The sequence below is a fragment of the Carcharodon carcharias genome, chromosome 15, assembly GCF_017639515.1.
Source record: "Carcharodon carcharias isolate sCarCar2 chromosome 15, sCarCar2.pri, whole genome shotgun sequence".
Taxonomy (NCBI): domain Eukaryota; kingdom Metazoa; phylum Chordata; class Chondrichthyes; order Lamniformes; family Lamnidae; genus Carcharodon; species Carcharodon carcharias.
In genome coordinates, this window is record NC_054481.1 from 2,385,022 (window position 1) to 2,408,442 (window position 23,421).

The window sequence follows — 23,421 nt, forward strand, 5'->3', positions numbered from 1 at the left end:
GCCATCATTAAAGGATGGCCTGATTTAATTCAGCATGTCTACAAACACATGAGACCATTTTGTCCTTACCGGGATGAGCTAGACATCTCCCAGGGAGTCATTTTTAAAGGCAGGCAGGTCATCTTGCCAGAGTCTTTGCAATCTGATATTCTTCAGCAACTTCATCAGTCACACATGGGCACAGATCAAATGAGAGAACTTGCAACAGAGACAGTTGTAGACAACAAATCTTTTTATTTCAGTTGGACTGTTGTAAAGAACACATCTTTTTATTTCTGTTGGACTGTAGATTAAAATTACAATGGCTGCACTTTGAAAGACATATCTACTGGATCAGTGTGAGGAATATATACAATGTTGCTGTCCTGGGGCAGATTGTGCCATGAAAGACAGGATGGTGCTAAGGAGGAGTCTGGTCTAACAGAGAATAGCCTGGCAACAACATTTTAATTAGCTCCTAACCAGGTGACCAGGGTTTGTGTGAGAGCAGTGCAACAAAAAAGCTCCTAGTCCAAAAAGGGAAAAGACCTAAAACCTCTCTCTCCTGTGTGTGTAAGATTCCAGTAATTTTACAATAATAGCTAGCTGTTTTACCCCCTCATATCTGTATAACCTGCTCTCTCTGTGAAAAATCCCTGTCAAGAAGAAAAGGGGAAAATCACCATCAGAGACCTTGAAAAGCGAGTGCTCAACCAGTGAACTAAAGACTGAAAGTGCTGGAAGACCACCTCATGTCATCAACAAAGAATGGAAAGGAATTTGGAAGACATCAATCAAAATCAACCCATCGAATCCAGAATTGGTGCTATTGAACTGTTTTATCCCAACCTTAAAATCCATGTTTTTTGTGTCTTATCTGTCTTGTGTGCATGCGTATTGGGATTGAAGAAGGGGTAGAGTTTAGGTTTGAGAGTTAGAAATTAGCAGTTCATATTTTTTTTTACCACTGATTAAAGACCGGTTAAAGGACATTTTGAGTGCATATGAGTTGGTCCTTGGAGCTTACAGACAAACATTTCAAAATTTAAGGAAACAGCCTGGGCAAACTTACATTGAATTTGAAAGGATTAAGCAAAGTAGTTTTGATAGGTGGATATGAGATTGGGAGTTGAAACTACCTATGAAGTTCCCAGAAAGATCATTCTCTTGGAAGAATTTAAAAACTCCTTACCTTCTGTAAAAAGAACCCATGTTGAAGACAAAAGGGTTGCAACTGCTGGACAGGCAGCAGCAATGGCTGATGATTATGAGCTAATCCACAAAATTAAACCTTTTTTCCGTCACCCCCATAAATTTGGAAAGGATGGAAAGTGGGAGAGTGAAAGGAAGGACAGTAGTCAGGGTAAAGAATGGATAGCTGGGAATACCTTGAGATCTCCTCCCCAGGTCAGGAAGGAAGGTACTGAGGGTAGAGGTGAAGCGTTGAAGTTTATGTTTCCATTGTAAAAAAGTAGGACACATTCGTCCAGCATGCTGAAAGTTGCGAGGGAAGCCCATGGGACTTATTGGGGCTCGTAAAAGTGAAAAAGGAATTCAAAAAGAAAATGCCACAGATCCAATTGTAGCTTTAACTGCCAGTAAGGGTCTGGAGGTAAACACTGCTGTAGATGCAGGTGAAGTGAATAAGGTAGACGAGAGATATAAAGAGTTTTTGTCTAAAGGGAAAATAACCCCTTTTTCATCAAATGATGCAGCTAAACCCATAACTATATTAAGCCACACAAGAGCTGCTCAAACTCTTTTGCTGGAGAATGACCTAATTTTCCCTCCAGAGGGTTCAATGAAAGCTAAAGTATTAGCAAATGGGATAAGTGGAGAGGATATCCTGGTACCATTGTACAAAGTGCAATTGGAGTGTGATTTCTTGTCTGGATCAGTGGTTGTGGGAGTGATTAAGAAATTGCCTGTGGAAGGAATTGATTTAGTCCTGGAAAATGATTTGGCAGGAGTGAAGGTTTTAGCTTTGCTTATAACCACAGAAAATCTGAGAGAGGCTAAAGAGACAGAGCAGTTGCATGGACAAGTTCCTGGTATTTTTCCATTATGTGTGGTGACCAGAGCAATGGCTAAACAAAGCCCATAACCAGAGGTCAAAATAATACTATGAGCAGATGTTAGAGTAGCCAAAACTTTATTTAGGATGAAGATAATTCAAATGAAGCATGTCTTCATTAATTGAGGCTCAGAAAGCAGATCCAGAGTTAAACAAGTTAGCACAGTCAGCTCACGCTGAAGCTGAGGCTGAAGGAGTTTCGGAGTGCTATTACTTTAAAAACACAGTTCTGGTGAGCAAGTGGAGACACCCTCACAGGCTTGTGGATGAGGAATGGATGGTTGTTCATCAGATAGCAGTACCGCCCAAATATTGTAAGGAGATATTGCGAGTAGCACATGAAGTTCCTATGGCAGGACATGTAGGCACATGGAAAACCCAAGCATCGATAAACAGGCATTTTACCTGGCCAAGACTTCATAAGGACATAGTGCAATTTTGTAAGACGTGTCATACATGTCAGGTAGTAGGTAAACTTCAACATGTAATCAAGCCAGCACCTTTAATACCCATACCAATTTTTGAAGAACCATTTATTTAGGTATTAATAGATTGTGTAGTGCCAGTACCCAAAACGAAAACAAGAGCATGTAAAGTAACACGAGAGCAACTAATGGAAAACAGTTGGAGAAACAGGTCAAGTCAAAATCCAACACACATGATCCAGAGCAGAGTAATGGTAAAGCGGTGAAATCTAGAAGTAGCGGTTGTAAGACAGAGTAAAAAGAAAGAGAGAGCAAAACAGGTCAAGTCGAAATCTAAAAGTCGAGAACATAGTAAAAGTACAGAGTGAGGAGAAAGAGCCAAATCAAAATCTAGAAGCCAAGATAGAGAATAGAGTAAACGCAAAGATAGAGGGAAAAGAGGCAAATCTAGAAGTAGAGATAGGGTAAATGAAAAAAATAAAGAAATAGAACAACATGCGAACTCAAGAAGCAGAGGCCGGGAACAGGAACACAAAGAAAACTGGGTTAAATCCAATAGCAATGATGTGGAGCAGGGCAAGAGTAATGATCAAGAAAAAGAAAGAGAAAAATCCAAAAACAAGGAAAAGGATAGAGAAGCCGGTGAGGTACTTTTCCAAAAAACTAAATCAATATCAGAGGGAGTACTCAACAGTAGAAAAAGAAACTCTAGCATTGTTGTTGTCTCTTCAATACTTTGAAGTTTAGGTTCGACATGATAACAAAGAAAACCTAATCTACACTGATCACATTTCGCTGGCATTCAGTGAGAAGTTTAAAACCTGAAGTACGAGACTGTTTAAATGGAGTCTATTGTTTCAACCATTCAATGTAACGATTGTTCACATTGCCGGTAAAGATAATATAATCGCGGATGCATTGTCCCGGTGTAAATTAATGAAATAAGTATAATGGGGAAGGATGGATGAATGAATGTAAGTCTCATGCTTTGTTGTCCATGTGTCACATATCTTGTGATGAAGTACATTTCTGAAATGGCATTTCATCTCTTTTAAGGGTGGAGGCATGTAAAGAGCCTATTTTTTTTATTTTTCTTAGACTGTGGCTTTAAAATTAGACTGTGGCTTTAAAAAACTACCATGGCTGCAGTTGAAAGACGTGTTCGCTGGAACAGGATGAGGAATATCTACAATGTTGCTATCCTAGAACAGAGGTTGCCATTGGAGAACAGGATGGTGCAGAAAAGGAGTTCTGGACTAGGGGGAACTGCCTAATGACAGCATTTTAATTGGCTCCTGACCAGGTGATCAGGGTTTTGTGTGGTGACAGTACTGGCAGGACAGCCCCTAGCCTGCAAAGAGGGAAGACCTGAAACCTCTCTCTCCTGTGCTTGTAAGATTCCAGCAATTCTGCCATAATAGTTGGCTGGCTATCCCTCACATCTCTCTAACCTGTTTTCTCTGAAAACACCTGTCAAGAGGAAAAGGGGAAAAATGACCAGTAGAGTCATTGAAAAGCAAGTTTTTCAACCAGTGAACCACAGATTGAAAGTGTTGGTAAATCACCTCATGTCATCAACAAAAAACTGCAAGGAATTTAGAAGACATCAATCAAAATCAACCCAACTAATCCTGTACTCCAGATTGGTGCTATTGAACTGTTTTATCTCATCCTAAAATCTATGTTTTGAGTGTCTTATGTGTGTGTTTGTGTATAGGTGTTTAAGAAGGGGTAGAGTTTAAGCTATTGGGCAGGATTTGCCCCCCGTTGGGGGCGAATTTGAATGGCGGGCACGCACAGGCGCACTTCCGATCGACGCTCCGAATCTGGGTCGCAGTGTCATTTTATATGGGTGGGCCAATTAAAGCCCGCCCAGCACGACATCTGCACAGAAGCTCTATGCGCTCTCTGTGCGGGTGGGGGGGGGAAGAATCCCAAAATGTCAGGGGTTCCGCCCAACATCACCGTGTGTCATTTTATGTGTCGGCGAGTGGGCCCCACCCCCCCGCTTGCCAATGGGAAAATCCTGTCCATTGAGTCAGAAGTTAGCAGTTCATATTTCTTTCTTTTGCCACTGGTTAAAGACAATTTGTTCAATAAACGTTTATTTACTTATTGAGTTTACAAACCTCATGCTCGCATTCTGTTAACCTACATTAAAAAGTTAGGTAGAATTTTTTTTTTATTAATTCATGGGATGTGTCCATCACTGACTAGGCCAGCATTTATTGCCTATCCCAAATTACCCCTGCTCAGAAGGCATTTGTTTTAAAGAGCTGTGGGTCTGGAGTCACATGCAGGCCAGACCAGGTAAGGATGGCAGATTTCCTTCCCTGAAGGACATTAGTGAGTCAGATGGGTTTTTACAACAATCGACAATGGTTTTGTGGTCATCAGACTTTTAATTCCAGATTTTTATTGGATTCAAATTTCACCGTCTACCATAACAAGATTTGAATCTGGGTCCCCAGAGAATTACCATAGGTTTCTGGAACACTAGTCCAGTGATAAAACCACTATGCCACCAGCTCCCCCTAACTGGGGCAATCTGCTGGTTTGGCTAAACTTTTCACATTGTCACAAGCTCGGAGAACAGTGGGGTTTAAGGTTACAATGCACTATCTCCAGCGACAGTGGGCATGAGAGCAAGATGGTGCTTTGAAATGGCAAGTGGCAGGAAAGTCTGGGTCATGCTTGCGGACTGAGTGAAGGTGTTCCGCAAAGTGGTCACCCAGTCTGCGTTTAGTCTCCCCAGTGTAGAGGAGACCGCATTGGGATCAGTGAATACAGTAGACAAAATTGAAGGAGGTGCAAGTGAAGTGCTGCTTCTCCTGAAATGAGTGATTAGGATCGGGGATAGTGAGGAGGGAGGAGGTAAAGGAGCAGTTATTGCACCTTCTGCGATTGCATGGGAAGGTGCCGTGGGAAGGGAATGAGGAGTTGGGGGTGATGGAAGAGTGGACCAGGGTGTCACAGAGGGTACGGTCCCTATAGACAGCTGATGGGGGGTGAGGGGAAGATGTGTTTGGTGGTGGCATCATGCTGGAGTTGGCAGAAATGGCAGAGGATGATACTTTGAATGCAGAGGCTGGTGGGTTAAAAGTGAAGAGAAGAGGTCCCTATCTTCGTTCTGGGAGGGAGGGGGTATGAGGGCAGAGGCGTGGGAGATGGGCCAGACACGGTTGAGGACCCTGTCAACCACAGTGGGTGGGAACCCCCAGTTAAGAAAAAAGGAAAACATGTCAGAAGTGCAGTTTTAGAAGGTGGCATCATCTCAACAGATACGATGGAGGTGGAGGAACTGGGACAATGGAATGGTGTCCTTACAGGAAGCAGGGTGTAAGGAGCTGTAGTCAAGGTAGCTGTGGATTCTAAACATGAGGGATGAAACTTCAGTTGAATCCAAGTGGGGTAAGTCGGAGACGGAGACAGTCACTGAGGGAGGACGTATGGCTGTGAAAGTGAGTTTTGGTAAACATCTTGTCAAACACCAGGAGGAAAATGGAAAGCAATGAGAGTGAGCAGGGTGAAAGAGACAAATGGAAATCCTATTGGATAGAAGAGCAGTACTTTGTCAAGGTTGGCGTTCCTGGCAGCGAATTAAACACTAAGATAAAAGCAAAATGCTGCAGGTGCTGGAAATCTGAAATGGAAACAAAAAATACTGGAAAAACTCAGGAGGTCTGGCAACCATTGTGGAGAAAGAAACAGATTTAACATTTCAAGTCCGTATGACTCTTTGTTAGAGCTAAAGAGTAGTAGAAATGTGATGGAATTTATACTGTTTAAGAAGGGGTGGAGCAGGATCGAAGATTAAGGATAGTTGGGAGCTAAGGAAATATTCACAAAGACGTCATGGACTCAAGACAAAGGGAATGCTAATGGTAGTGGCAGAGACTTAAAAAGGTGCTGATAGTGGCTTAAAGGTAAGATAGCAGAAAGTGTTAATAGCAGAACAAGGGTCAGCACTCTCTATGAAAGCACAACATGGAAACTAGTGACAGATGGCCCTTTGGGGGGACTGGGATGGGGGCGGTTGGAGAAAAAGGATTTAAAAAAAATGAATAAATAAATAAATAAATAGTTAAACAAATAAATTAAAATTAAAAACAATTGGATTAAAAAAGGGCTAGAGGTGGAGGAGAGAGTTCATGGTCTGAAGTTGTTGAACTCAATGTTAAGTCCTGAAGACTGTAACCGGAAGATGAGGTGCTGTTCCTCCAGTTTGCGTTGGGCTTCACTGGAACAATGCAGCAGGCCAAGGATGGACATGTGGCCATGAGAGCAGGGTGGTGTGTTGAAATGGCAAGCGACAGGAATGTCTGGGCCATGCTTTCAGACTGAACGAAGATGGTCCTCAAAGTGGTCACCCAGTCTGTGTTTAGTCTCCCCAAGGTAGAGGAGACTGCATTTTTTGAAATCTTTTTTCTCCACACCCTACCTCCCACATCAGGGCCATCTGTCACAGGTTTCCATGTTGTGCATTCACAGAGCACTGACCCTTGGGTGTCAGTGCTATTAACACCTTCTGCTCTCCTACCTTTATGCCATTATCAGCACCTTCCTTAGTCTTTGCCACTACCAATAACACTCCCTTTGTCTTGAGTCTATGACATCTTTGTCAATCTCTCCTTAGCCCCCCACCTATCTCTGACCTTATTTTGCTCCACCTGCTTCACCCCCTCTGAAACAGTATCAACTTCATCACATTTCCACTTCTCCTTAGCTCTGTAGACAAGTCAAATGGACTCAAAATGTTAACTCTGTTTCTCTCTCCACAAATGCTGCCAGACCTGCTGAGTTTTTCCAGCATTTATTGTTTTTGTTTTAGTATTATAAAGTCTTACTGCTGTAACCAGTCTATATGGTCTTGTTAAAAATACAATGGGCTAATTTACAAAAGTTTTATTGGACACCCCACGGCCTTGAAATTGCACTGTTGGAAAACAGGCAAGAGTGTATATGAATGCTTAATGTATTCATCTAAAATTTCCTTATGTGCCATTTCAGCAGAGGAATTTAAAATAAACAGATTACTGCCTCAGCTAAAATAGCAGACTAATTTCAGACAATCACGTTTGTACTAATTCTCTCACAAGGTAATTTAAAAGCCTCAGTCTTTTTAACATAGATTCCTCATTCATTGAGCGGTTGAATTACTAAGACATTGGATTGATAATCAACTGAAGGTGAATAAATACTTAATTTATTTGCACTGATACATACTGACTGTAAATACAAATGGAATTGCGACTGTATTTTTGTCTGTTTTGAAGTATTGATTGCAAACAAATGCTAAGATGCCAATATAATCACAAGCGAACAATTTATATAATCACATCCGAACAATTTCTATAATCACATCCGAACAATTTACTCTATAATGACCAATTGGGAAATAAAGGAAAAAAAGAAAATTGGCGAATTAATTATATTGGCCTGGATTTTGTGATAAAAGTAACGATGAGGTTATCACTGTTGTTAATGAATAAATCAACAACAACTTCTGGCAACCACATGTGCACAATGAAACACAGAAAACAGCTGTTCAGATTATCTTGCTCCTCCAGGAACCTTGCTATCACAGTACCTCATAGAGAACTCAGCTGTGAAACATGAAGTTTCTGTACTCACCCATTAGATACCCACGAAACCCACCAGGAAATGTTTATCCATCTGAGCGTAAGTGTATTTTTAACAGTATAGTCATAACAGGTATGGTTATACCAAATAATCTGTCCGTCAAATGCTGCCTTGATGTCAAAGATAATCACTCTCACCACACCTCGGGAGCTCAGCCCTTCTCTCCATGTTTGTACCAAGGCTGTAATGAGGTTGGGAGCTGAGTGACCCTGGCCGAACCCAAACTGAGTGTCAGTAAGCAGGTTATTGATAAGTAAATGCCACTTGATAGCACTGTTGATGACTCCTTCTGTCATTTTACTAATGATTGAGAGTAGACTGATGGGGCAGTAATTGGCTGGGTTGGATTTGTCCTGCTTTTTGTGTACATACCTGGGCAATTTTCCACATTGCCGGGTAGATGCCAGTGTTGTAGCTGTACTGGAACAGTTTGGCTAGGGACGCGGCAAGTTCTGGAGCACAAGTCTTCAGTACTATTGCTGAAATATTGTCAGGGCCCAAAGCCTTTGCAGTATCCAGTGCCTTCAGCCTTTTCTTGATATCACATGAAGTGAATCAAATTGGCTGAAGACTTGGTTCTTCCTTAACTGAGGTTTCCCACCCACGGTGGTTGACAGGGCCCTCAACCATGTCCAACCCACCTCCCGTGCCTTTGCCCTCACACCTTCGTCTCCCTCCCAGAACCACGATAGGGTCCACCTTGTCTTCATTTTTCACCCCACCAGCCTCTGCACTCAAAGGATCATCCTCCGCCATTTCCGCCAACTCCAGCAAGATGCCACCACCAAACACATTTTCCCTTCACCCCCCCACATTGGCATCCATAGGGATTGTTCCCTCCAGGACACCCTGGTCCACTCCTCCATCACCCACAACACCTCAACCCCCTCCCATGGCACCTTCCCATGCAATCGCAGAAGGTGCAACACCTGCCCCTTTACCTCCTCCCTCCTCACTCTCCAAGGACCCAAACACTCCAGCACTTCACTGGCACTTCCCTCAATTTAGTCTACTGCATTCGCTGCTCCCAATGCGGTTTCCTCTACATTGGAGAGACCAAACGCAGACTGGGTGACCGCTTTGCGGAACACCTTCGGTGTGTCCGCAAGCATGACCCAGACCTCCCTGTCGCTTGCCATTTCAACACTCCACCCTGCTCTCATGCCCACATGTCCGTCCTTGGCCTGCTGCATTGTTCCAGTGAAGCCCAACCCAAACTGGAGGAACAGCACCTCATCTTCCGACTAGGCACTTTACAGCCTTCTGGACTGAATACTGAGTTCAATAACTTCAGACCATGAACTCTCTCCTCTATCCTCACCCCTTTTTTTCAATATTCATTTTTATGTTTTAATTTTTACTTATTTATTTTTCCACTTATTTTTATCATTATTAATTTTTAATTTATTTTCATTTTTATTAGTTGTTTTATCCCCAGCTTCTAACCTACTTTTGATCTTTTTTCTCTGCCACTTTCCCCACGCCCACTAGGACCGTCTGTCACTTGCTCATGTTGTTCCTTCCAGAGTGCTTACTCTGGTCCAGCCATTATCACATTCTGCTTTCTACTTTTAAATGTCACCATTAGCACCTCCTTTAGCCAGTAACACAATTAATACCCCTTTGGTCTTTTGTTTATGACATCTTTTGCAATCTCTCCTTTGCCTCCACCTTTCGCTGGTCTTCTATCCAGCTTCACCTGTTTCACCTCCTTAAATAGTATATATTTCATCACGTTTCTACTTCCCTTTAGCTCTGAAGAAGAGTCATACAGACTCAAAATGTTAACTCTGTATTCATCTCCACAGATGCTGTCAGACTTGCTGAATATTTCCAGCATTTTTTTGTTTTTGTTTCAGATTTCCAGCATCCGCAGTATTTTGCCTTTATCTTGGCTGAAGACTGGCATCTATGATGCTGGGGACCTCCGGAGGGGGCTGAGATGGATCACCCACTCGGCACTTCCAGCTGAAGATTGTAGCAAATGCTTCAGCCTTATCTTTTGCACTGATGTGCTGGGCTCCCCCATCATTGAGGATGGGGATATTTGTGGAGCCTCCTCCTCCAGTGAGTTGTTTAATTGTCCATCATCATTCACGACTGGATGTGGCAGGACTGCAGAGCTTAGATCTGATCCATTGGTTGTGGATTCGCCTAGCTCTGTCTATCACTTGCTCCTTATGCTGTTTGGCACGCAAGTAGTCCTGTGTTGTAGCTTCACTAGGTTCACACCTCACCTTGGGTATGCCATTTGGAATGGGATATGTATTTGAAAAGGAAAAATAGAGTGGCACCCTAGGGAAGGAGGCAATCGGGTTGTCAGAAAAAGCACTAAGAAATAATTATCTGAAAACTTTCCTTTACCACTTCTTAGCTCAGGAAGAGATTTATAAACGCTGATGCTGAGCTGAGTTTAGGACGAAGTACTCCAAACACTGAGCCCACAGCCCTTTGTGTGATCATTTGGTTTGGGTCAGGTCCACCAGACAATGTTGACTTGTGAAATCCAAGTACAGATCAGCTCTAAGGCTCCCTGCTCAGAGATTTCACATTCACAAGGAACCTGTGATCAAACAAGAGTCCAAGGAGATAGGGGAAAGAGAGCAGGCCTCACTTGGGGAGCCTGACCGTGCCTTGCACAGTACAAGGTGACTTAGCCTACAGTTATTGGATTATTGTTAGTTATGAGAGGAATCCGAGTGTTACCACTTGCCTTTACTTATCAATGAAATTGCACTGAGTTGGTGATAGAATCAAAGGTCCTCCCATCTCCAGTTTCCTCTCTGTGAATCACTTCCCCAACCAATTATCTACCTTATTTTCCCCTTTTCCCTGCCCCCGTTTCTCCTCTCCCCACTTTTCTGCCCTTGGCTTCTAATTTTGAAAATTCCTTGCCCTCTGCGTCCCTTCTTCCTCACTCCTGTGTCTGTTTCCTCTTTTTCCACACTTCTTGCACATTGACTGCCCCATTTGCCCAGCTTGGCTTTGCGTCCTCTCATGCCCTTGACTATGTCATTTTCCCCTGGCTTTATTTTCCCCACTTCCCCTGCTCATGGGTGGTCTCCGGGTTTTTGACTTTGTTGCACAACAGCCACTAACACAAAACTACGTGCAAAGCTATTCTCCTACAGTGGACCCAACCTTAATAAAGAAAGGCGCAATAACATTTGTAGCAGTCCTGTGGCCAAAACTCCAGGGGTACCTCTGACCAGAGTTGGCAATCCTAAATTGCAATCCCAGAGCGCAATGTTCAAGAAGCTATCAGGAAACTGAAGCTGATGTGTTAATAATCCAAAGATAAGTAACAGGAATGAGACAAAGGTTATGTTTCGATTGCACCCTTGGTTGAGATCATAGAATCATAAAGATTGGCAGCAATATAGCTGAAAGTGCAGCCTCATATAACTGAGTCAGAGAGCTCTGCTTTCCTTATTGTTTTATATGTTGTTAGGAAATAGAGATAGTTTAGCTAATTTAAATTGGTATTTTTGGATTTTAGGAATGCATTTTAGCTTTAAAGTTTAAGAAAAGGTCAAATTGAGTTTTAGTTTCACTGTAAAAGGTGTCAGCATTTCTAATGAGAATGTTATGACTGTTGCAGCTAAGTTAAACAAGCAAGAGTAGAGAAACTGGGCTGTTGCCTAGCAACAGGGGTCCAGAGAGACAGGTTCCACCCACAGACACACAGAAAAACCTAGAAACAGCAGAATGATTTGGAAGCTGTTTGAGCTAAAGTTGGTTGAAGCTGCCAGAGAGACACTGGACAAAAAGGGACAAATAGCCAGTCCCAAGCTAAAGAAGAAAGTCCCCAAGAATCCAGGGGAGTGGAACAGGAGAAAGTCCCAAGCAGACCTCCTAGTCAAAGAAAGGTCTTGTTACGTGAAGTTAAGAGTGGGGGGCACAGAGAAAGTCCCCAAGCTTCAGATTTAAAAAGACAAAAGCTGCAGAAAGCAGATTTAAAGTAAGAACAGCTTGCAAGAGGCCAGAAGGTCCAAAGAGACAAGTGAAGGCCTGTAACTCTTTGCTATGGATATGTGAAGCAGTGGTGTATTGTTGACAGCTGAGTCAGTGAGAGAGAATGCGTGGAAGAAAACTTGAATTCATGTGGTGACCCAGGGAAGAGGAACACCAGAAAGAGGGTTCGAAACCCAGGGGCAGGATTTCCTGGTCGGCGTGCAGGAGGCGGGACCTGCACCCCAATGCGGGATGACATTGGGCGGAACTCCTTTTCAGTTTTCAGGTTGGCTGGGGCACATTTGCTCCCGCCGACCTGTCAACGGCCAATTGAGGCCATTTAAAAAGTAATTGCAGTTGGTAAAGGACCTGCCCGTCCAACCTTAAGGTTGGTGGGCAGGCTGGGAGCCCTGGTGGGCTTCAAAGAAAGTATGAAACCTCATCTACTGGCGGGATGAGGTTTCATGTAGGTTTTTAAAAGTTTAATAAAAGTTTATCTAAAAGTGATGGACATGTCCCAACTCATGTGACAGTGCCACATGAGAGGACGTGTCAGGGAAATTTTATTTTTATATTTTTAACATTTTTGAATTTGGTGCTTATCTCCCTGAGGCAGCACTTAGCCTCAGCGAGCTGAGTGTGTGAAAGAGCACATCCCCGCAACCCCCCGCCCCCCCCATCCCCCACCCACCACCCGCACAGGGAGCGCACAGAGCTTCTATGTGGATGTCATGCTGGGCAGGCCTTAATTTGCCCACCCATGTAAAATGGCAACACGCCCCAACTGGGGGCGCCGATCGGAGGCGCACTTGCCCGTGTCCGCTCCTGAACTTCCCCCCCCACCATGGGGGGAAAATTCTGCTCCTGGAGGTGAACCCTTGCAGTGGGCGTCTGAAAGAAAGTGTCGGCTTGGGAGAAGATTCTAGAGCGAGTAATTCGAGAGTGGAGATTAGAAACCCTTGTGTGAAAGACCAAGTTCAGTGAGACTGGTTGGCTTATGGTGTGACAAGTGTCTGGGGGGAGTTGAGTAGAGATCCATAGCATCTGTCTGATGTGGCAACTGTCACTTGGTTTCAGAGCTTGGTGTGTCTGACCACAGGGTGCCTATTGGTTTACGTGGACTGTACTTACTACAAACATTAGAGTATAAGATAGCTTTTGTAACTTGTGTTATCCTTACAAATGTGTATATATTTGTAAAGGTACACTTGTGGGTGAAGGAGTATTATAATATTGTTCATCTTTTCTTGTTGAATGAATGTTTTCTGCTTTTGTTAAAAGTTCATTAGCTGACTCCACTGACTCTGTTCAGTAGCTGCTCTCCATGTAGCTAAACAAACAAATAAAAGTTAGGATCTATCAAGCTGGGTTCCGCACTGGGATCAGGCTTGTCCAATGGTGACCTTAACTGGGATCATAACAACGTGCTTCTTTATTCTCCTGTTTTCCCTCAATTATAAAAAGATAGATAGGGCTGCCCATAAATGACTATACAACAGGGTAGGAATAAAAGGCAAAAACAACAATAAAAATACCTGGAAAAACTCAGCAGGTCTGACAGCATCTGCGGAGAGGAACACAGTTAACGTTTCGAGTCCTTATGACTCTTCAACAGAACTAAGGAAAAATAGAAGAGAGGTGAAATATAAGCTGGTTTAAGGGGGGTGAGGGGGGGCTGGGTGGGGGGTGGGACAAGTAGAGCTGGATAGAGGGCCAGTGATTGTTGGAAATTGCTGAAAGATGTCATAGACAAAAGGACAAAGAGGTGTTGAAGGTGGTGATATTATCTAAGGAATGTGCTAATTAAGGGTAGAAAGCAGGACCAGCAAGGTACAGATAGCCCTAGTGGGGGTGGGGTGGGGGGAAGGGATTGAAATAGGCTAAAAGGTAGAGATAAAACAATGGATGGAAATACATTTAAAAATAATGGAAATAGGTGGGTAAAGAAAATCAGACCTGCTGAGCTTTTCCAGGTATTTTTATTTTTGTTTTTGTTTTGGATTTCCAGCATCCGCAGTTTTTTGCTTTTATCTTAGGAATAAAAAGCTTTCCTTGGCTTGAAGCTGCTGACATACTGAATGTTTTAACAGCACAGCTGAAAAATATTTTTTCTAATTATTCTCATCAAAGGAGATCTTTTAGGGCAGAATCATCCCAGATTTGCACAAGGTGAAGTAGTGGGAAGGAAAAAGGACGATTTACCCGCAGGCTGTAATGGCGGCTTTTCGAGCAGTATTGTCCCCTTCCCAGCCTTATTCCCGGGAAACACGCTGGATCGCCGGCAGCTGGATTCTTCTGCCCCACTGTCAACTTAGGCCTTCAGTAATCCGGGCGCCACGTTTATAGGGCGCCCCTGTACAAAGCTAGCTCCCTCTAAGACATCAGGAGCTGCAGGAAAGTCATGGCTGCTAAAGAGAGGAAACATGCTACCCCCAAATTTAGCAACACCTCCCTCGAGCTCCAACTGGAAGCTGCGGAGCCTCACCATGAAGCCCTCTACCCCCACTCTGGTGAACACCAGCAAGCAAGGTCACCAATCCAGCATGGGAGGCAGTGGCAGTGGTGGTCAGAGCCAATGCCTTGCAAAAGTTGGCAGCCACCCAGTGCCAAAAGAGGATGGATGATCTCCTCTGTTCCACCAGGATTAAGTCACTCTTCTCATCACGTTCAACTCACACACTCACAAGCCCATCACACATCCACAGGAATCTCACTCACTGCCAGTTCAAGGAACATCACCATTCACTCTCCCACACACACCCTCATTTGCACCGCAGATCCTGTCCTCATCTTGCCCATGGCATCGTTCAATACCCACACATGCTAGGCATCTTTCTCATCTGGCCTGCTTACACTCTCTCCATCTGTATTCATTCAGGACAAGCTGCCACATAACAAAAAGGAGGTGGCAGACTGTTGGAGGAATGCCTGAAATCAAGGCACTCACAAACTTTGAAAATAGAGTCACCCAGCTGGCCAGTGTTGACCTGGGCAGTTCCTGTGCTGATGGTGAGATCGGCAGAGCTCAACCAAGTGAGGATCCAGCAGTGAAACACCCATCAGACTGTGAAGTGATGTGTCCTGTTTCACAGGCCACTGCTGTGCACTAATTATCTCTCTTTGCTTCTGCAGGCACATCTGGGAAGCAGCCATGACCCAGGTCCTCTACACAAGCCCTGAAAACACCTCTGAAGAAGAATCTGATGACACCCTAATTAAAAACCTGTCACAGCGCTCATCCACACCCTCCACCAGAGCAGAGACACACTTTGGTGGGACCTAGTTCTAGAATAGCCTCGGAGTTACAATCTGGTGAGCACATCGCACTGTCTGATCTGTAGTAGATGGTGGCAGGAACTCCCCAGGTTTCTGGCACTCGGAGGGCTGCTGGAGACCAGAAATTTACTGAGTCTGAGTCAGATGAGGAGCCTCTGGACTCGGTCATACCTCAGCTGCTGCAGCTGCAAAGGCAAGCTCGGGAACATCAGGAAGGGATGTCCGCTGCACTCATCAGATTACAAGGCTCGATGGAGGAGTCCGTCCGCATTCAGGCTGAGGTGATAGCGCCAGCATGCCAATGCACTGAGGTCAACACCGGTAGGATTGCGGCCACCATGGAGACCTTGACCCAGGACATTGGCCCTGCACTGCTGCAACACTTTGATCTTTTCTGTAGAAGAACGTTTTAAACTTACATCAATGGAACTGGTATACTTAACCTTTACTGTAATTTAAACTGCCACATTTTCAATAACTTTACAATAAGAGGGTTTTAATTTCTGGTTTTGATTTTGAAATACACAGGATTCATTTTTTAAAAAATAAACCGAAAAATAAAATAAAGATTACATTAAATAGCGTTATTCTGCTTTCCAGCCCATTAAATGGAACATCCTGGTTACTTTTGCTTTATGAGGTATTAATTGATAATCTGACAGATAGCCAGGTAAACATACACAGTAAGATGATAAAGGAAATCAGGTGGGCAAAGTACAGGTGAATAATTAATTATTAAAGTACGTTCTGCTCTCATGAATATAACTCTTCCAAATGCATTATATTCTCTACTATTACAAATGTTGTTATTCCTATTTGTGGAATTGTTTGAGCTATTTTATTACTATAATAATGTTTATTTCAGATATGCTGCAAACAAAGAAAACTATTTGGCTCAGGGAGGATTTTCCTTTTTGGACATAGACATAACTGATGGTGAAATGAATTGATCAGCATATTTACAAGTATCTGACCAAATTACACCTTGATCATGTTATCAGGATGGTGCTGTCCATTTAACCCCTTGAGTCCTGTTTGCTATGAATAATGGGACAACTTTGTGGTGATATACATACCTATAATTCTGAGTGAATCTCTTATTGACATTTGTTTAAGTCCTACCTTCTGTCCATTTCCAGTGTTTCTGAATGGTGATATGCGTAGTTTGCAAAGCCTTCATTCCACTCTTTGTAATTCATTGTGTTAAATGTATTTCCTTCCCTTGAAGGGTAGAGCTCTTACTTTCCTCCTTTTAGGCCAGTGCCAAAATTCAAGGCTCCTGATGGTGCATGCAACCCTAAAAACAAACATCATTTAAGAACACAAAACATTTGACAGTGTTTCAATCCAAATAATTTTTTTTAAAGAGGAGATTTTCTTGCTCAAGAAAGTTAGCACAAGTTAAAAACACTGCATTGGCAGAATGCTCCAGTTCGTGCTGAACGAAACACATCTGTTGCAGGCTTCACAATGTGGCAGACAATACTTTTTGATACAATTAGATATTGCAGTTACAGGGACCATTAGTGCTCAGTGCCCTATCTCACTATGGTGCACTGTATTTTAAACCAATAACACAACTAAATGTTTAAAACTGATATTTTAACATTTAAATTATTTACATACAATGCAAAATAGATATTTTTTTACTCTTTCGTGGGATGTGAGCATCGCTTTCAAGGCCAGCATTTGTTGCTCATCCCTAATTGCCCTTGAGAAGGTGGTGATGAGCTGCCTTGTTCAATTGGTGGAGTTCATGTAGTGTAGGGGTACCCACAGTGCTGTTAGGGAGGGAGTTCCAAGATTTTGACTAAGTGATAATGAAGAAACAACGATACATTCCAAGTCAGGGTGGTGTGTGGCTTGGAAGGGAACTTGAAGGTGATGGTGTTCCCATACATCTGCTGTCCTTGTTCTTCGAGATCACAGGTTTGGAAGAACATGTTAAAGGAGCCTTGATGAATTCCTGCAGTGCATCTTGTAGATGGTACACACTGCTGCTACGTACGTTGCTGGTGGAGGGAGTGAATGTTTGTGGATGGGGTGTCAATCAAGTGGGCTGCTTTGTCCTGGATGGTGTCGAGCTTCTTGAGTGTTGTGGGAGCTGCACTCATCCAGGCAAGTGAAGAGTATTCCATCACACTCCTGACTTGTGCCTTGTAGATGGTGGACAGGCTTTGGGGAGTCAGGATGTGATTCACTTGCCACAGAATTCCCAGCCTCTGACCTGCTCTTGCAGCAATAGTATTTATATGGCTAGTTCAATTAAGATTCTGGTCAATGGTAACTCCCAGGATGTGGGTTAGTGGGGGATTCAGCATTGGTAATGCCATTAAGGGGAGATGGTTAGATTCTCTTTTTGTTGGAGATGGTCATTGGCTGGGACTTGTGTGGCATGAAAATTACTTGCCACTTACCAGATCAAACCTGAATATTGTCTTGCTGCATTTACACATGGACTGCTTTAGTATCTGAAGAGTCACGAATGTTGCTGAACATTGCGCAATCATCAGCAAACACTTCTGATCTTATGATGGAAGGAAGGTCATTGATGAACAGCTGAAGATGGTTGGGCCGAGGGCACTACCCTAAGGAACTCCTGCAGTGATGTCCTGGTACTGAGATCATTGACTTCCAACAACCACAACTATCTTCCTTTGTGCTAGGCATAGCTCCAACCAGTGGAGATACCCATTGACCAATTTTTCTAGGGCTCTTTGATGTTACACTTGGTCAAATGTTGCCTTGATGTCAAGAGGAGTCACTTACCTCAACTTTTGAGTTCATTTAGTTGATATTTGGACCAAGGCCATTAAAGGGTCAGGAGCCAAGTGGCCCTGGAGGAACCCAAACTGAGCATTAGTGAGCAGCTTATTGCTGTGTTAAGTGCTTCTTGATAGCACTGTTAATGACAACTTCTATCACTTTATTGAAGATTGAGGGTGGACTGATGGGGCAGTAATTGGCCAAATCATATTTGTTCTGCTGTTTCTGGATAGGACATATTTGGGCAATTTTCCACATTGCCGGGTAGATGCCAGTGTTGTAGCTGCACTGGAACAGCTTGGCTAGGGGCATGGCAAGTTCTGGAGCACAAGTCATCAGTACTATTGCCGGAATATTGTCAGGGCCCATAGCCTTTGCAGTATCCAGTGCCTACAGCCATTTTGTGATATCACATGGAGTGAATCAAACTGGCTGAAGACTGGCATCTGTGATGCTGGGGACCTCTGGAGGAGGCCGAAATGGATCATACACTTCTGGCTGAAGATTGTAGCAAATGCTTTAGCCTTATCTTTTGCACTGATGTGCTGGGCTCCTCCATCACTGAGGATGGAGATATTTGTGGAGCCTCCTCTTCCAGTGAGTTGTTTAATTGTCCACCATTGCTCATCAGAATAAGGAGCCATAGGCAGGGAGACATTCTTGGGAATCTATTCACAATAGTGAACAGTACGTACAAGTGATTAACACCTGTGCCCAGGCTGTGAAACTAATTCTTCTTAACTTTCCTAACCCTGCTGCTATATCTTGGTGTTCCCTCAACACCCACAGCAGAGGTGGAAGCAGCCTGTTAACTGCAACACCCTGTCTGTGATGACCTTGGTGGCTCCAGATTGTGCACCTGCTGATCCTCCTCCCTTTGAGTGCCCTCGAGGAGAAGGGGTAGCTGGGGTGAGATCAGACTGCTCTGCACCAACTATGGCCTCAGTGATGGAGTTCAGCCTGTGTAGCAGTGCAGGAGCAATGTCCTGGACCAAGGTCTCCATGGCATCTGCCATCCTACCAGTGTTGACCTCAGTGCCAGTACTAGCTGTACTGGAACAGTTTGGCTGGGGATGCCACTAATTCTAGTGCCGATGTCTTCAGTACTATTGTCAGAATGTTATCAGGGCCTATAGCCATCATTGTATCCAGTGCCTTCAGCCCTTTCTTGGTATCACGTGGAGTGAATCGAAGTGGCTGAAGACTGGCATCTGTGATGCTGGGGACCTCCGAAGGAAGTCGAGATGGATCATCCACTTGGCACTTATTGCTGAAGATGGCTGCAAATGCTTCAGACATGTGTTTTGCATTTGATATGCTGGCCTCCTCCAACATTGAGGATGGGGATATTTGTGAAGCCACCTCCCCTGTTTAGTTGTTTAATTGTCCATCACTATTCACAGCTGAATGTGGCAGAATTGCAGAGCTTTGATTGTGGGGTTGTTTAGCTCTATCTATTGCATGCTGATTCTGCTGTTTGGCATGCAAGTAGTCCTGTGTTGTAGCTTCACCAGGCTGACACCTTGGGAAGAATTTTCCCCCCACTGCACGGGGAAGTGCAGGAGTGGGTGTGGGCGGGCGCGCCTCTGATTGGCGCCCCCGATTGGAGGCGTGCCACCATTTTACATGGGTGGGCCAATTAAGGCCCGTCCAGCGTGACGTCCACCAGGAAGCACTAAGCGCTCCCTATGTGGGTGGGAGGGAGTCCCTCAGCCGAGAGTGCGCTCTTTTGTGCTTGCGTGCAAAAGGGCGCACTCATCTTGCTGAGGCTAAGTGCTGCCTCAGGGAGATTGGCGCCAAATTAAAAAATTGTGCAGGTGGAAAAATAAAATTTCCCTGACATGTCCTCTCATGTGTCACTGTCACATGAGTTGGGATGTGTCCATCACTTTAAAGCATACATATAATAAAATTTTGAAAACCCTCATGAAACCTCATCCCGCCCGTGGATGAGGTCTCATGCTTTTTCTGAAGCCCACCAGAGCCCCCAGCCTGCCCACCAACCCTAAGGTTGGACGGGCAGGTCCGTTAATTATCTCAATTACTTTTTAAAAGGCCTCAATAGGCTGCTGACAGGTCGGCGGGTGCACAGTTGACTCGGCTGCACCCCCGCCGACCTGAAAATGGAAGTGACGCGGGATGAGGTTGGGAGTTCGGCCCGACATCATCCAGCGTCATTCTACACGTTGGCGAGCAGGCTCCGTCCCCGCTTGCTGACCTAAAGATCCTGGCCCTTGTTTTAGGTACGTCTGGTACCAATGCTGACCCCTGGCTTGGTGGTAATTGTAGAGTGGGGGAGATGCCAGCCATGAGATTCCAGATTGATGGTTGAATAAAACTCTGCTGCTGATAATTCTGCCCACAGCGCCTTGAGAATGCCAGTTTTGACCTGCTAAATATGTCTTGAATCTATCTCATTTATAGCACAGGGATGGTGCAGTACAGCATGATGGACAGTATACTCAGTCTGCAGATGGGAATTTGTTGAATAGAGAATCAACTCTGGGACCAAAAATTATTATACATATTATTATTATCACATGTTTGCTTCATTTAACTTGTAGCATATTCCTTTATATATTTAATAAAAGATTTCTGCAAGCATATTACTTAGTTTTTGTCTGTCTGGACTGTTTTGATTGGTCAGTTTCAGTGGCACATCTGTTGCTGTGCAGTGGCTGGAAAATGCAGAGGCACATGGGGTGTGTGGTGGACTGCAGCACATGAGGCACATGTGGCTCCAAAGGTTAGTGGCAGGAGCAGCAGGGTGGGGGGTGGTGGGGGGTTTGGGGGGGTTGGTTGATGGGGAATAAAATTGGGGGAAGGTAGGGGAACCTGACAACAACGTTAGCCTGGCAGGAGGGTTGTTTCCGTGAGGGATGGGATGGGATTGATGGCAGAGATGGGGACAACAAGGGCAGGATGGGTTAGCACGGGACAGATGAGATGATGGAATTGGTTGATTGTGGCAAAATGGTAGGGACAACTCTTTGATATAACTTATTATTCGAAAGCTATCCTTTGTGCTAAAAATGAAGATTCACCTCGATTTGAATGAACAGGTTTTAGAAAGTTGTCAGGTGAATTAAAAGAATACATCAGCGTTGATTCCAAAGATGAAGAAGATGTTAACAGTCCATATCTTCTGGAGTTTCTGCACAGTCTAACTCCAATGGGTTTGCCACCACACAAACTCAGACTCAAGGAAAGGGCAGTTATAAAGTTGTTGTGAAATTTGGATTTCATAGAAAAAGCTTGGTAGTTGGGAAGCTGTTTACTTCAATGAAAAATGCTGAAATTATAACAAACAGATTTCACGGAAACAAAGGGCTGTATTTAATGGAGGCAAGAGGGGTTTCTCACGCTGGCTGGAGAGGTGGCGAGAGCCCCTTGTTCCCTCTTTTAGGGAAGGCCCACTGTTTTAAATGGCACTCAGGCAAGTAGCTGGACAGCAGCAGGCCTTCCCTGGGAGCAAGGACCCCAGGGACGCAGGTCTCACCTGCTGAGAACTGCCAGTCAATCAGAGGACTCGAGGGGGGGGGCATTAGCTGCTGCTGGTAGGACACCCACTAAGATCATCACTGGATCCCAGGCCTCAGGTGAGTGATGGCAGGAGGATGGAGATGGATCGGCAGCAAGGGCAGAGGGCTGGCACTCACTGTCCCACACCCCCCTCCACTTCCCAGGGCCAGGTACCTCAATCAGGCACTGGGTGCCTTTGCATGAGGGAGTACCTGGGAGCCTGGGTGGGTTTGCTTGTCGTGCTCCCTGCATGGGAAGTTCTGTGCTCGCCTCTGGATTAATTGCAGCAGTGGGGGGATAAAGGCCCATAAGCGGGTATAAATTGCCCACTTAAGGGCTGCAATTGGTGGTGGGGCTGGAAGGCTGTTCATGGGCCTTCCTACCACAGACTAAATCAGAATGGAGGTGGGAAGGTGGCAAGGTCCCCACCCAGCATCCTCACACCCAATTGAATGTCCCACGTAGCCAAACTCACTACGGGGAGGGCATTAAATTCCATCCATTTTATTCCTTGAATCACATTGAGCCCATCAGATGTAAACTTGCCTTTTCAAATAGGGAGAAAGCTGTTTCCAATTAGACTTTCATATTCTGATTATAAAGAAATCACAAGAACAGACTCTTGACAAAAATTGTATCTTTTTTCCTGGGCCTGTTTTTACACATGAATAATTTTATGTAGCTTTTCCCAGAATGAGAAGTTTGATTCTGTTGCAGTCTTTGGTGAAAGAATAATTAGAAACCCTGTATTTAAAGTGCTGTTGCAATAAAATTGCTAATTTGGCCACAAATGTTTTACGGGCCACTCACTGCTGGTGTATATTAAACATATTGCAATAAAAATTCATCTCAGGCATTGAACAAAATGTTTGATGTCACATCAGCTGCCTGTTATGTGCAGCACTTAACATTCAGTTTCACTGCATTCAATGTCTGAGAATGAGTGTGAGCCTTGGAGAAAGATCCTAAACCTATATTAGGAAAAGGCAGTCCATCTCAGAGATACTGATTACCTTCCCGAAGAGGTCCAACTAGATGAGAAGAAGCCACCTTTCTTCAGCACCTTGCTCAGCCTCCTTCCCAACAGTAGTCCAAGGTAGATGTTATTGATGCATTCCTGTTTTTATGGAAAATTCTGAAGGTTTTCATCAACCTGCTGGTATTTGGACTACACTACTGTATAGGAGCTAACAGCATTGCAACCAAATTACCTATCACATGACTTACGAACGAGTGGTAGGAAATGTTGCATTTGTGCAATAGGAACATTAATCCAACCGTATAACAGATTTTACACTGTCACTGAGAGGATAAAATAAAATTGTATTAATTTACGAGAGCTAAATTCACTGTCAAAAAAGGAAAAATTACCAACATATGTTGAAGTAAAATGTGATAACTGCAAATGTTTTATTAGATTTTTGTATAACAACGCCGTAAAATACATTACATCCAAAATTCTGTCAATTATTTAATTTAAAAATCATACGGGGGTGAGAAATATGATATGGGAGCTGAATCCTCCAAGGCCCTTGTTGTAATATGGGTTCTTCAGACATCTCAATGATGGGAACTTGAGACTTGTATATTTAAACATGAACCATTGCTTATTAATCGTTAATTATTTACGGATCCCATGTTACTGTCTTGCGTGGTGGTGTTGCCTCCATGCAGGCTGGTTCCAGAGTGTTCTTTCCAGACTGTTCTCTCAGTCTATTACCATGTGACTCTATGCATCATACCATGGGCAGTGCTATTCTCCAGTTCCACATTAACCTTTGC

At 44.0% G+C, this 23,421-nt stretch overlaps 1 protein-coding gene across 1 annotated transcript in view; it reads right to left on the reverse strand.

Annotated features, from left to right (window-relative positions):
* The window catches only part of tmc5 (transmembrane channel like 5), a 215,457-nt gene that overhangs the window by 170,919 nt on the left and 21,117 nt on the right, over positions 1-23,421 (reverse strand). Inside the window, exon 2 of the mRNA XM_041206868.1 lies at positions 16,474-16,648. Coding sequence (XP_041062802.1) covers positions 16,474-16,550 — 77 coding nt within the window. The 5' untranslated portion in view covers positions 16,551-16,648. The remainder of the gene's footprint in view (positions 1-16,473; positions 16,649-23,421) is intronic.